The sequence below is a fragment of the Zonotrichia leucophrys genome, chromosome 2, assembly GCF_028769735.1.
Source record: "Zonotrichia leucophrys gambelii isolate GWCS_2022_RI chromosome 2, RI_Zleu_2.0, whole genome shotgun sequence".
Taxonomy (NCBI): Eukaryota; Metazoa; Chordata; class Aves; order Passeriformes; family Passerellidae; genus Zonotrichia; species Zonotrichia leucophrys.
Window position 1 is genome coordinate 92,230,064 of NC_088171.1, and position 14,519 is coordinate 92,244,582.

The window sequence follows — 14,519 nt, forward strand, 5'->3', positions numbered from 1 at the left end:
CCAACTACTCTGCCCAAGATGGGGCTAAGAAAAAGGGCTGAAGCATCAGCTGACTTTGCTTGTGTAGAAAGTTGGTGTGGCGCATACTAGAAAGAGATGCATCCCCATTAAATCTTGTTTTTTCCACAAGTACTAGGCACTGGGAAAGAGAATACAGACCATGCTTCCAGAGAGGAGCAGTACTGATGACTACTAGCTTAAAGACAGGTCAGGGAAGGTTTTGTTGATGCAGAAGTGAATTAATTCATGGGTGACACTGAGCACCTCAGTACAAATTTGTTATATGACATGCTTTACCATTTAGGATTTCATATGGGAAGCAAGAATAGGAATGCTACCTGAGGTTAATGGATGGTATACAAGTACTGAAGGGTACTTAAAATAATATAAAGAAGAATATTTGTATTATTTATTCAAAAATTGCTGGGGCAAAGCGCATTTTATTTATTAATACATAGCTAGAGTTATGATGTTTGCTAGATAGTGAGTATGTGGATGAGTAACATGTCATTTACCTTAGCAATTATTATGAAAGGATACCAAATTACAACATAATAATTATATCTGTTTCTTTAGCCTCCTCATTAATCATGATGTTGAATTTAAAATTGTGCTCTATTAGTAATGGAACCCTCCTGTCAATCCTCTTTCACAAATACTATGCCCTGGACTACACTTGGAAATAGAAACCATCTTTATATTGATTCATGCAGTTTCTCATTTCACTTCCTCAAAAGCAGATGTTGTATTCACAGATGGAAGCAAAGCTGGGGCAATATCGTATCTTCAGTGCAAGTTCAGCTCTTCGTCCTTTCTGAATTCTGCAGCTGCTCTGAGCTTTTCAGTCTTCTCTTCAACAATTTCAATACAGAAAATGCAAGCCTGATTAATTCCATTTGAGAAGGCTCAAAATGAAGCATTAATTGCTCACTACTCTGCACTTGTAATAACAAACTTAGTTAGGTAGACTTTGAAATAACAAATGTAGTAAGATTAGGCATTATCTTTCACAGAAACAAGTTACTGAAAAGAGTCTCAAATAATATTTATCCAACATGTTGGACAATTAGACATATGTAAGTACCAAATGTCTGGATTTTTTTTTTCGGTGTTATTTACATGTAAGTGCATCAAGTCCTGAATAGAGGAAGCCGTCATAATATTCCATCCACAGCTGACTTTTATTTGTACTTGCAAACTCTTAATGAGGATGAATGGCAGACATCTCTTTCTGTAAGGAATCAAAACCTAAAAGAAACAATGTTGCAGCCTATATACTGAAAACAGAATGTTATGTCCTAATTTCACAGCACTCTTTTTCTGTGTGTTTAGCACTATATATCACATTTTCTAAAGTGAAACTGTTTCAGGGGGTGGGGAACAGAGCAAAACAATCTGTATTTCATATTCTGTTTCATAATATATGCTAAACCAGACTTTTAAAACATGATTTCGGGTCAGTAGAATTTTCAGGGAGAATGGCATCCCTGAAATTGGCTCTAGGAACAGTTTTACTTTGCAGGTTATCATCTTAAGCATGTTTTGTATGCTGTAAGTGTCCTGTATCAAACACACCCTATCCCATTCTAACAGCAGCGGTGAATCTGCTATAAATGCATTGTGCTGACCCAGAGACAATTTTTTCTCTAATTGAGATATCGAGTGGATAAGGGTGGATCATATGGAGAAGGATAATGATAGAAAGTTAGAGACAACTCCTCTAACCAGCAGCAACAACTGCAAATCTTAGGCTGCATTATAGACTAAATTAACCCTTCCCCAAATCTCTTTTGCAAGCCCCTGCTTTGGTTTGAACATTTAAGTTTTATTTACTAAGGCAGACAAAAAGAGAAAGCGGGATGTATTTGATATTTCTAGTAAAATACATAGGGTTTTTTCCAAAACCTCCATGACAGAATCACTGCAAATTTGCAAAAGCTCTCAAGCCTGGACACAGTCTAGCCTAGACCTGCTTTCTTGCTCATCACTTCATGTTATTGAGAAGATGGCAAGGCTGCAGCTCATGAGCTTTTCTGAATTGAGAATAAGGAACACACTGTAAGCAAGCGTCATCTGAAAATACAGTTTAGGCTGCTCATTTATAATTTCACTTCAACCAGTTGAAGACAAGTTAAACAATGTAGGATTGCAATTATTTAAAGTGTATGTGTGTGTCTTCTATGTCCTCTATGTTTTGGGGGTTTTTTTTGCAAAATATGACTATGCCATCTTCAAAAATGCTTCCTGAAAAGCAAATGGAGAAATTGGTATGAAATGAACAGTGTGTTATGAATGCCTTTGTTGCCTGAAGGCAAGAAGTCAGTTCTAGCAGCAGATCAAGTCCTGGTGCATGTGTATGATGCAGGGCTCAGACACAGATACCAAACCTATTGACTGGTGGAAATAGTTGTCAAGGATTGGCTCTGAAGTCAGTGAGAAAAAAAAAAATCTAAGAGAGCTGAAATGGGAGAATATGTTTTGTTGAGGAGGAAGTTATGTGGCCACTGGACTGTGTCCAGGAGGCACCGAAATAGCCTGAGCAGAAACAGAGGAAGCGGCTGTGAAAAGTGAGCTCGGGTGGAGCTGGCTGTGATGAACCGTCTGGAGACAGCAACAGCAGCCTTGGATTCAAAGCTGCATCTGTGCCCAGAGCTTATTGACTCCTCACCTTAACGCTATGGACGGACAGCTGCTCTGTTCTCTGGGAGTTTCTCAGCCAGCCCTCCTCATATGACAGCAGGTTTGCCTGTCTCCTGACAAATGGAGGCACTTTTCCTGATGCCAGCACCAGCCAGGGGATGACAACTGTCTCTCCTCAGCACACACCTGCGCTGACTGCCCGGTCCTCCTGCTCTGCCATGCTGAACATAGGCTGCCTGCCCTGATTCTCCAACCCACTCCCAGCTCGCTCCCTCTCAATTGTGATCTGTAATTTTGTGTTGGAGAAGATAAATACTAACTCTCATCAGCCCAACATGTAATGAAATCTGAAAAGAAGCACTTACTGGCATTTTCCCCTTTGCAAAAAGGCTCCACAACAAGCCTCTACAGAAGTACCTATTTTTCCTCTTCAAATCCCTCCATAAATCTCTTGCAAAAGTCCTGGCAAAAGTCAAGCTTCTCAGACATTATGTGTGCTGGCAATTGTGGTTACCATTTTGTTCATTATTTCCACACAATTTTGTCCATCAAAACCCATCTTCCATCACTTTTCTCATAGTTAGGCTGAAAATGTGAAGGGAGGGGATAACACGATTTTGTTTTTCTCTGTCCCCCAGTCAAGTTGGATGGTGCCACCTCCTGTATTTGAGAAACCTCAGCACTGTGGCAGCATCATGATTGTTGCACTCATAACAGTAGCACTAAGGACTGGAGGAGAGAGCAAATGGAATTTAGCAGTCATGGCTTTTCTATCCAGATTTGTTAGAGAAGAAGAAAAAAAAAAGAAGAAAGGAATAAGCGAGAACATTAGTTATTTGTCTAAAGGGCAAGAGAAAGGATGTTTTTTGCACAGAGCTGTGGCCATGCCAAATTTCAAGTCTGGATTTTAGAAATATGCCTATTTGAAAAGAAAGAAAGAAAAGGGACCAGGGCCTCTGAAGTGTTCCTTTGTGTTTTGCCTATGCCTGGCAAGAATAAAGTGAATGTACGCATGTGATAAAACGGCGCTCCTAACCCCATTTATGGTTTATTTTAATGGATAAATTCCCTGTAAGTCATCCCAAGTGGCTAACGTCAGCTTAAATCATGTCATCTAAATTACTGGGAGAAGGTTCATGTTTGAAAACAAAGGAAAGCAAAAGGGTTGTTTGGGCAACTTTAAAAAGTTGTATTAACTGGAAAAAAAATTCCTATGTTGATGGTCCAGTTTTAAACAAGTTAGATTAAGAAAATGAAGCACTGTATCAACAACTATCAGGATTTAGTTTACAAGTGTCAGCACTATGGGAAGCTGAAGAGGGAATCCAGACCAGTTTTTGATTCCTGAAATTTGTGCCATGGTCATAGAACCACATAATCTCCATGCACTTTGTTGGACTTGCAATTTGCCTTTTCAAGTTAAAATTTTAAAATAACAGGAAGAGTAAAAATCTCTTGCTCTCAGACTGAAATTCAAACTGGAGTACCTTTTCAAGAGCACAGTTTTATCAAGAAGTGATTACATAAATCAGTTTGGAAGGAGGAAGTGGAATTACACTAACAAGTTTAAAAAAATGACAGGAAACCAAGTGGGAAAAGAGTTTCCTATGTTATTTCCTTATGCAGAGTGAAGAACAGCACCAATAGGATGTTTTCTAATGTATCATTTTCCAACTCCCTTGGAATCAAACTTGAACTCTAGTTCAAGCTGTTAGTAGAGGCCACTGGGAGATGCGTTTCAGTGCCAAAATTTGCACATTCACCTCTCCAAAGTAACTCCCAGAAAGATCATTATTTGCATCCATTTCTAAGGTAGCAACATAATGTTAAATAATAAGCTTTAAACTTACATTGTGTCAAATCCTAAAATATTTGCTTGCATTAAGTTTCACTTACATTGGTTTTGATTAAGACCTGGTGTCTATTCGGTATTAAAGCTGTCAAAAAATGACATCATTGACTTTGATGGGCGCTACCAAGTTAGAACCAGAATTTCCAAACCTGTGATATGGAATTAAAAAATCATCTATAAAGGACTTGTCTGAGTGAAAAAGGGTCTGTTCTGTGTGCTACAGGATCTACACCTGATTGTGCTGTAGTTTTGCACCAGCCGTCAATATCAAGCACAAATGCTGCTGGTTCAGAAGCTAAATAACCTGAAGTGCTTCATTAGTTTTGCTTCTTACAACTCAAATCAGCAAAATTTGTCTGCATGTTTTGGTAGAACAAAACATGGAAGCTCATGTTGAAAAACCCAACTTTATATGTTTAAGTAGCTAACCTAATGAAGCCAGGATTATTAAAATCAGTGGAGAATTATAGTGGTTGCACCACCAAACCTATCTTTCATGGTTTTGAAGGTGTTAGTAATTGATTTATTTTTTAAGTAAAGGACCATATGGCTGCAATTGTAAGATATTTAAGATGCCAGGCACCTCAAAGTCTCTGTCAAAAAATTTAAATAAGTAGTAAGCCTCTCCAGATCCGTCTGCAGAACCTTCCTGCCCTCAAACATGCCAACACTCCCATCAAACCTTATGTCTTGTGAGACTGACTAAGGATGCCTTTGATCCCCTTATCCAGGTCCTCAATAAAAGGTATTAAATGGAATGTACAGTGACACTGAATAAGAAGTACCAGGACAGTCTTATGACTGGCATCTTCAATGCAGCCATAAAGAAAAGCATGAGACAAAACCACAGGAATGTGATTCTTGTGCGCTGAAGCCTTATGAGTAGAAGACTCATGAAGTCTGACCCTGAACTGTACAAAAGTGTGGCTTACAGCATCCTGAAAAGCAACATGGATCTTTTCTGGAAGAGGCTGAGCTGCCAGTGAGCATGGAAATGACAAAAAAAGCTGTGTCTGGCCTTTATCAATATTCATCAGTGAGAAGGGAGCGTGATAGAACTGGGCAGCCATACTCCACTAGCATCTGTTCAGGAGCTGCCTGCATTGTCCATATTTCTTTATATTTATTGTGACATTTTGGTTATAAACCACTATTTTCACACCTGAAAAGAATTATGGCCAATACATCTGGGAACAGAGCTGCCATAAACCCTATGCTTCTGCCTACAAGAGCATAATAGAAGACCAACAAACATAATGAAGAAGAGAAGAAAGTCCATGAAGCCGCAGCCTTAGCAGCAAGAGTTGAGATAGAAATTTGAACATCAATGATTTGTCCAGAAAAGCAGAAAAAACTGCAGGAGCAACTGTGAAGTGGTCAATAAAGCCCAAGTGACAATTTTAGCAGGGTGCTGCTTAGTGCACAAGTGCTGGTTACCCAAGGAGCAGTGTTGGAGGTGATGATGGGGTGATGCCTGATTACATGTCATTAAGGAAGCAAGTCCATATAGAGCCTCCCCTCTAACAGCAGGCATTTAATTCTTCCAGGGATCAGTGAATAGTGTAACACATGACAGCTACACAGCATTTGGGATGGGCAATTACCTCCACCATAGTGCAGACTCTGAGTCTGGACTTAAGATTACGAGCACAGCATAGCTGGGGGGAAGAGCAGGAGGTGGCCAACAGCCATGAGATGAATCCTGCAATCAAGGCTATTGCCTAGATACCCACCAGTGATTCATTATTTTTCCAAGTCACCATTTTATTGTGTTTCTCCACCCCATCACCCCATAAACTCTATCTGGATTTGTTGACTGCCAATACAACTTATTTTCCCCTTTTTCTGGTTATGGGTTTGGCTCAGTGTTCCTTGAGTATTCACTAACAGGCTTCAGAAACTGAATGTGCCCCTTTTCTGCCAGAAGGCTTGGGGCACAGGGGTTGCAAAACCACCTGTCTCGGAAAATATTTTGAAAGTGCAAAGTTTAAAATTATTACTGCAGTCAAACGGTTGGAATGTGAAAGCTCAAAGGACAGTAAAGATTTCAAGAATGGGATATATTAAAAAACCCCCTTAATAAAATTAGACTTTGGTTCTTAGAGACTCGTCTGTCTTCCCTTCAAAGGGAAACAAAGATGGCAAGCAAAGTCTCTAATCCAGAAGAAATTATCCTAAAGCACCAAAAGAAATTATTTGTTTAGATACCTGCTGTGCTCCACTAAAAAGTCTTTGATAAACTGGTATCATTGTTTATTCTGTTATTGCTGATGAAAGCTATTTGATTATAGCTGTAAAAAATCTCCATAAAATCTTAAATAAAAAGCACATGTTGTGGCAGAAGCCTTTAGAAATAAAAAACATTTTAAACATATTTTGAAGACAGCCTAATTCCATTGTTTTCTTTCAAGCTGAAAGGGGAAATTCTGCATTGTTCCAAGACTCAAGAGTCCCAGATACACTATTTACCAGCAATTAGGTTCTTGTTATCCCATATTTCTCTCCATACATAATGCAGGGTGACTATAGACACTAGGAAAAAAATAAAAGCATTTATTCTTGATTTTCCATTAACATTATTATTCACACATATTTTGGTGATTCAGATTATTCTGGTTTGTATTATATAACGCAGAGGTTGCACAGTGCAAGGTGTTGTCATGACATGGAAAGTGGCTTTCGACAGCTGAAAAATATCTTCTGAGAGCAAATAAACTGGTGAGATTCACAAGTCCATATACAAAGAACAACAACCACGGTTTGCGTCTTCTTGGAAGGAATCAGAAATGTGATATTTAGTTAAAACCCCACAGTTCCTAATAACCAACATGGTGAATTTGGTTGAACAACATAAAAACCCACTTTTCTTTGCGTGCCATAACCACAGAATGAGGATCCAAGCCAAGCTGAGTCCTCAGAGAACATTCCCGACAAGCCCTAAGGAAAACTCACCCTCTTATTCTAGGTCAGACGTGCCCATAAATGAAGCCTGGCAAGTACATTCAAATTAACATGCACTTAATCATCCAGTTAATGATCCACTTTAAGTATGATCCGGGATAAAATATCTCCCCTGCATTCAGAGGCATTGTGACTCCGCATACCATAAATAAGCAGAGCATATTTAGCAATAGCAGTCTCTCATAACCTACCCCAAATTACGTGCCAGTGTTCTCTCCATGCGCTCACAGCAGTCAGTCTACTGTTTGAGAATGCTCAGTGATTCTAACTTGTGGGCATGTCATGTACACACAACAAAACTTAGACTAATATAGGAGACCCTCATTAAAATTTATATACTCACCATATTTATCATTTATTGTACACCCCGTATTCCCTATTTATTGAGAATGGAAATGGCTGCAAAATGACACCTGACACCCAAAATATTGTTTTGGCAGTAGCAGTAACTAATCAGATGCCTCTGCGTTACTTGCTTTGAAATCTAAAATTAAAGTTTTTTGAAATACTTAGAGGAAGGAAAGCAGGGTGCCAGTTTCCATTCCATAGACTTGAGTAACTTATGTTATTGGATCTCATACTAAAATGTGTTTTAATTTAATAGCATTCAGCAATTATTTGCTGGAGGCTACTATTTAATTTACATTTATATGCATCTCGAGGCTGTCACTAAAACACAGTTTTTATACCATGAATATTATCCTATCCAGAGCAACTGTAATATTAATCACAACATATGTAATCTTAATCACATAGGAATTTCCAAGGACCTCAGTGTATAAAAGGCATTATTACATCATGTGTTTGAAATGCAGATGTATCTGGGATGGACTGCTGGGCTCTAGCTGGTTCAGTAGTTCACAGCAGCATTAATTCTTCCTTAAAATTAATGGATCCAATTCTCAGTAACAGCATGGCCCCTTTATGCTGCTCTGCCAATATATAAAGTCAGCCTAAAAGGGATAAAAATACATAGAAAGGATAACTTTTGCTGACATGGTGTGTGTGCAGAACACAGAGCTGAGGAAGTAGGTTTAACTAAAATATCCTAGAATATTCTCAGTTCAGATGAGAAACCAGGAAAGCTCATGTTGACATCCTCAAAATATGGGCCAAGTAAAATAAACCTAAAAGTGAAAAAGAACTGTGAATTGTCCTGCTAGGGTTCACTGGTAATTTCAAGGATGTAAGAAAGGGTGCAAGATGTAATTGCTGAAATGGACACTGACTGTGACTGTCACGACTGCCAGTCTTGCTTTTGCAAGAAATGTTCACGAGCATGGCCCTTGAAAGACTCCCACCAAGACAGACTGTTTGTTCAAAGCTGCCACAAATCATCAGCCCAAATATATCACCAAACTGAATAAATTACATCCAGAAAAATTATGTCCAGCATTTTTTCACTCACTTCTAGTAGAAGTCCACCTTCTTGTACAGCAGTCTTGTTAGATATATTGTCTTCTTTTATCGTTTGGCCAACTTGCTTCTTAAAGTGCTTTTCTTGAATGGCTGTTGGAAAGAGTTATCATCAATTTAGAAATCATAACTATTAGAGTCAGGACTAAAATTGTTGTTTAGGCATTTAACATGCATTGAATTTAATTGGTGGTTACTGTCTTTGTGGTCTGGATCTCGATTACTGACAACTTTCTTTTCTTTTTTTTTTTCCTTCTTGTGCTGGAGATAGATATATATTTTGCAGTCCAGATGTTTTTTGTATGAAATATCTATCACATTTTTTATTGAACATATTTTTTCCATTAGCCTACTCTACATAAAGCAACAACTAAAACCCACAGGAAAGAAATAAAAGAAAGCTAGCAAGTTGTTTTGTTTATAAAAATATGTATTATGACAATACAGAGAAATGTCTATATAGTTCAGAAGAAAAGGGAGTGAATAAGTTTCTTATTTTCAGTGCTGATCTCCTTGACATCGGATTATTTTTGTTCTCACTTTACCCTGTTCATGTCTACAAACTTCAACCTAACTGCAAGATTCAAGGGAATGTTCTTAAACTGTTTCATTTTTACACAGAGTTTTAAAGTTTATTTTTAGCATGTCATTTACTCCATGAAATAAATGAATATTTCTCATTATAGATTAAAATTTCATATATTTTTCCTAATAATAGGGAAAAAAGCTTATATCTGATTAAGCTTTCAGGGGAAACTCAACTGGTGAGTGCTCTTCCTTTACATTGCTTGATCTCAAATGTCTCTGAATGCTCAAATTCTTCCTATCATTATACCCTGCAGAAAAATCACTAAAATACTATCCCATTACTGGGGAAAATGAAAGAATTTCTGAGAAGGCTGGCATTACATGATTATTGGGCTTCAGCATCATCTAGGGAGTGCAACTGGAACCCATCTTTATCACTTGGTCAGTAAAAATTAAGTCAGTTTCACTCATACTTCCACAGAAGGGTCATACAAAGATCCTGGTAGCAGACAGAGATACAGTTTTCTGGTCTTTCTCCTTTTCATGGAGAGAATGGGAGAGGAGAGCATCCCAGTGATATTATCTGGGACGTTTGATACACATTTTCACTTCCAGCCAAAGGGGAGTGGTGACAGCCACAGCCAGAAATTATTAATAAACCAAAAAACATCCCTCTGAAAAAAAAGCCAAATGCACACCAAAAAAAACCTGAAAAACCCCAACAACAATCCAACTAATTAAAAATAAAACCTCCCCACCAAAAAAGGGTTTAGAGGGCAGGAATCATTTGTTCCAAACCAGAATAAGGAGTGAAACAGAAAGCCTCTAAAGGTCCTGAGCCCATTGAAGAGTTCATTATCAATTTAATAGCCTGGTAAGGAACTGTTGCAGGATACATCAGCATTTTACAATAAACAATGGCAACTCAGAACCACACCAACTGAATATTTGTGATGGTTTTTAGCTTACACTGTAAATATTTGCTGCAAGTGATAATGTCGGTCATTAGCCCAAAGCAATTATCTCAAATGTATAATTAGATGTAACAAATCCCTCCCTTGGGCATGGGAAAGCACATCAGGAAAATCCCAAGCTGCTTTAAACAGATATTTTCCAGCCAAAATAATTTTGGGAATTCAGACTTGTAACCTAGGCTGCTGTGAGTAGAATATACAGATTCTTAAATCTGCACTTTCATTTTGGTGTGCCAGTTGAGCTAATAGGAAATGGTTGCTTTTTTCCCCTGATCAGCTAGGCCTTCTGCTACGCCTGTCTATAAGAACAGACATAGAATCATAGGTTCACTTATGTTGAAAAAGTCCCTTAAGATCATCAGGTCCAACCACTAACCCAGCACTGCCAAGTCTGCCACTAAACTATGTCCCTAAGTGCCACATCCACACATCTTTTAAATACCTTGTCACAACAATTTTTAAAAGCCCAACCCCTATTCCAATGGCCTCTTCCAGAGTTTCCCTCTTCAGAAAAGATGTTTCTGTAATTACTGACATGGTGGTTTGTGGTCTTTGCTCAGGTTAAAGGACAGACAGGGAGGGGTGAGAGGAAACGAAGGTTTATTTCTTTGATGCGCTCTTTTGGTGTTGTGAAAATTCCATCCGTCCAAACTTCATCGTTAGTGGAAACTATTATTTTACCCAACTGAGCGGGCCAGAGCTCCCTGCCTGCTTGTTAGCCTTCAGGCTCATACAAACACAGCAGCAGAAGCACAAGAGATGTTTGTTCTGCAACTCGTCTGACTACTATAAATTCCATCTCCAAATGGAAAGCATTTTAATGTTATTTTGCCAGTTAGAGTTACCCATATGTTGGGCCACACACATCCGTTTCATAGCCTGCCCTTCTCAGTGGCCTGAGTGCAAGGAGACCCTGTGCACCATCAGAGAAAGACAACACCATTGCTCCAAGAAGTGAGTGCTCCTCAGAGATGGGAACATTTGCTCCTTGCACCCGAGGCAGCAGAGCCGTCACTCACTGCTCACTCGCCTTCTGCCTCCCTACGCTGGGAATATTTGATTAATCCACCCACGGCCGGGCTGATACTGCAGTGACACCTCAGAAGAGAGGTGCTGGTGATAGCCTGTCACCTGGAGAAAGCAGAGCAAGACAGGCAGAAAATCACACAGATCCTAAAAGAAATGAGGAGGAGGAGGAAATGCAAGACGCGACAGGCATTTGAGGGAAACTTGCAAGATGTTATCTGACTAGGCAGAAAAACAGGGAAAAGAAAACAGAAGAGTCTAACAATACCCCTGTCACCACCAAGAATCATGAGAGACAACAGGACAGCAAGTTTTGGTTATGATGGGTGGCTTGATAGAAAAGACCCTGATGCCAAGACAGCTGTGATCAAGCTTAGACATCTCATAAAATGGTGTCCCTCTGGAGCAACAGTACAGCCTATGATGAAAACAAATGAGACGTTGAAGAATGCAGGAGTACTGTCTCTGGTGGGCAGGGAGGAGCAAATTGTCTGAAAATAAAGCTGAAAAATAAAAACCAGCAAAGGATGACTCAGTGACCTGAGGGGTAAACGCGTTGCTGGAGTTCCCATGTATCAAGAGTGGAGCAAGAGCAAAGCTGATACTGCAGGCAGTCTAATGAATGCTGCTGGCTGTAAAAAAGAAATAATAAATTGAGAGTTTTAAGCTTTATGGAGCTTTAGACTTTCTATGGGAGAGGTAACCCTTTGGATGGTCAGCACCGAGTTCTCATCCGCCAGAATCAAAACCAGCAAACTCAGGAGATGGGAAGCGGTAGCACTCAAGAGTATTTTCTGAGCACAGTGTATAGAGCCTGCACTTCCAGAACATGAAACAAAACAGAAGATGGAGCTGTTCTGCCAAAGAAGATGAATGAGCATATTGATACCATAGAATGATAAATACCAGAGATACATGTACCAGGGCTGACAGTTTTGCAAGGTCATGCGATCTGGTGTGCATGGTGAAATCCCATGCAACATTAAAAGCCAACAAGTCTGGAAATGCTGGGTCCTACAAAGGACGACACTGTGGAAATATACAGGGCAAGGGGACAGGGGGTTAGGAAGAAGAGGAGAGAGAAGAACAAAATGAAATAAAACTGCCAATGCAATTTCCTGGAAGAGAGGTCAAAGATTTGAGGAAATTTTTTCAATTTCTAATCTGAAAGCAGAGAAAGGAGTGGAAACTAAAAAAATAATGTAGAGTTAGAATTGACAGTAAATTAATGGAGAAAAGAAGCCCACAGAGGAGACTATAAGATTGGCTGAATGAGTATGGGATGGTCTCAGATAGTGCTGTTGAGCCTTTCACAGCTGCACTGTCTCTGCCCAGAACAATGTCAAAACCTGAGACTTCTTTCAAGCCTCCAGTTCTGCTATGAGCGTTGCTATCTGCATTTGCAAACACCTTGGCTTGAAAGCCAAATCTGGAATATTGTAAAGAAAAGCTGCCTAACACAGTCTATAGAAGCATTATGAAACCAGCCGTTCCCTTTGCCCCAGACATAACAGAACATTTATTCATTGTAGGATACTCTTTAGTTCAAAGAGATGGAGATTTCAGGAGTGTCATAAAATCATACTTTTTAAACCCATGGGATTACATTCTCCAGAGTGTTTCTGTACCTCATTCTGCACGAGCACAGCCTTCATTCTTCAGAAAATAATTAGTAAAAGTAGCTGCTAACTTGGGCTGTGTAACAGACTACTATGAGGGCAAACTACCCCAGCTGTCCCAGGTGCCTGCATTGAGCAACACCACAGGCAAGAAATGATCAGTGAAGGGATGCTGCCCCTGAACTGAACACCCTGCCTGGGTTTGTTTGGGGTGTAGGAAGGGGACCACACAGTCTTCCTCAGATTCAGGCTGGTGAATCCATTTCAAGCCCTCCTGCAAGGGACTACCAGTTCTCTCCGATGATGCCCAGGGGATAAAGTGTTTCTTAAAAGAGGTGGATGAAAATACCCAAATCCAGAGTGCAGGTTCAGAGACACTGCTTTGGGCATGCAAATCTTACATTTGGTAGCTGTTACTCGAAAGGAAGTGAGAGCAGGGTCTCTCTTCCTGCATCTTCTAGCTGCAGGAAGAATCAGCTATGCGTGTTACTCTGAATACTGAGAAAACAAAACAAATTGACTCGGAAACACTCAGTATGAGCAATTCTGCTTAACAAACCTAAAGCCATGAACTAAAATGATCTGTTTCCTCTGGCTGTGTTACAGAGAACACCGAGTGACAATTAGGATGGGGGTCATTAGATGAACACTGGAATTGAAAAATACACAGCATAAGGAACTGTTGTTATATAATGCCAAACATGATGGAAGGGACGTTTGCACAACACACAGGTAGTACAGATGCTTTGGGAAAGGAATCAGAAAACAGAATCAAAAGCTGAATAAAAGCTGTACGGTGCTTGGTCCTGTTGTGGAGGCTACCAGAACGCCAGATGAAATTACACTAGCAGTAATGCAGAGTTTTTCTTCCCAACTTAGCGGTTTTCTCAGTCTGCTTCTTCTTAAGGGATGCTTTGAAATCTGACTTCCCTTTGAAGTTTCTCGAGTACAGCATGACATTTATTTAAGGTACAAACCGAACCCTTTTGCTTTCCAGATCCCATCCGCTCTTTCCTGCAGAACCACTGTTCCCCTTTCCCAGCGAGCCTCATCCATTCTCCCCCGTGCCAGAGGGGCATCAAAGCGCTGCCACCGCCGGGCTGCCCTCCTCTCCCCGGGGCTGCCGGGGCCAGCTCGGCCCCCTGCGCCCCCGGCCCGCGTCCCAGCGCGTCCGGAGCGCGCTTTTGAAGGCGGGCGAGGGGGAGGAGAGGCGCCCGCTGCGGAGGAGGCAGAGTGCTGAGTAACCCCGGCCCCGCTGTCACGCAAGGCTCGCCGCCTGTCAATCTCCCGGCGGCTCTGACAGCGCCCTGGCCGCCGTTCAAGCCCTTGCGTGCGAGCAGACGAGCCGCGTTACCCTATGAAGTATTTCATAATAACAACAGCTGTTAAATATTGATGACTCCTGGCAAGCGCTGAATGCTTTTCGAGAAGGTTAAGCCTTGGTGTAATGGAACCTAATTCCTCATTATATACTGTATCAGATATCTGGAAGTTGCCTAAAAA

General features: G+C 40.3%; 1 protein-coding gene across 1 annotated transcript in view; it reads right to left on the reverse strand.

Moving 5' to 3' along the window:
• AHRR (aryl hydrocarbon receptor repressor) overlaps positions 1 to 14,519 on the reverse strand; it is an 82,940-nt gene that overhangs the window by 17,282 nt on the left and 51,139 nt on the right. Inside the window, exon 4 of the mRNA XM_064703459.1 lies at positions 8,862 to 8,962. Within this exon, the coding sequence (XP_064559529.1) occupies positions 8,862 to 8,962 (101 nt within the window). The remainder of the gene's footprint in view (positions 1 to 8,861; positions 8,963 to 14,519) is intronic.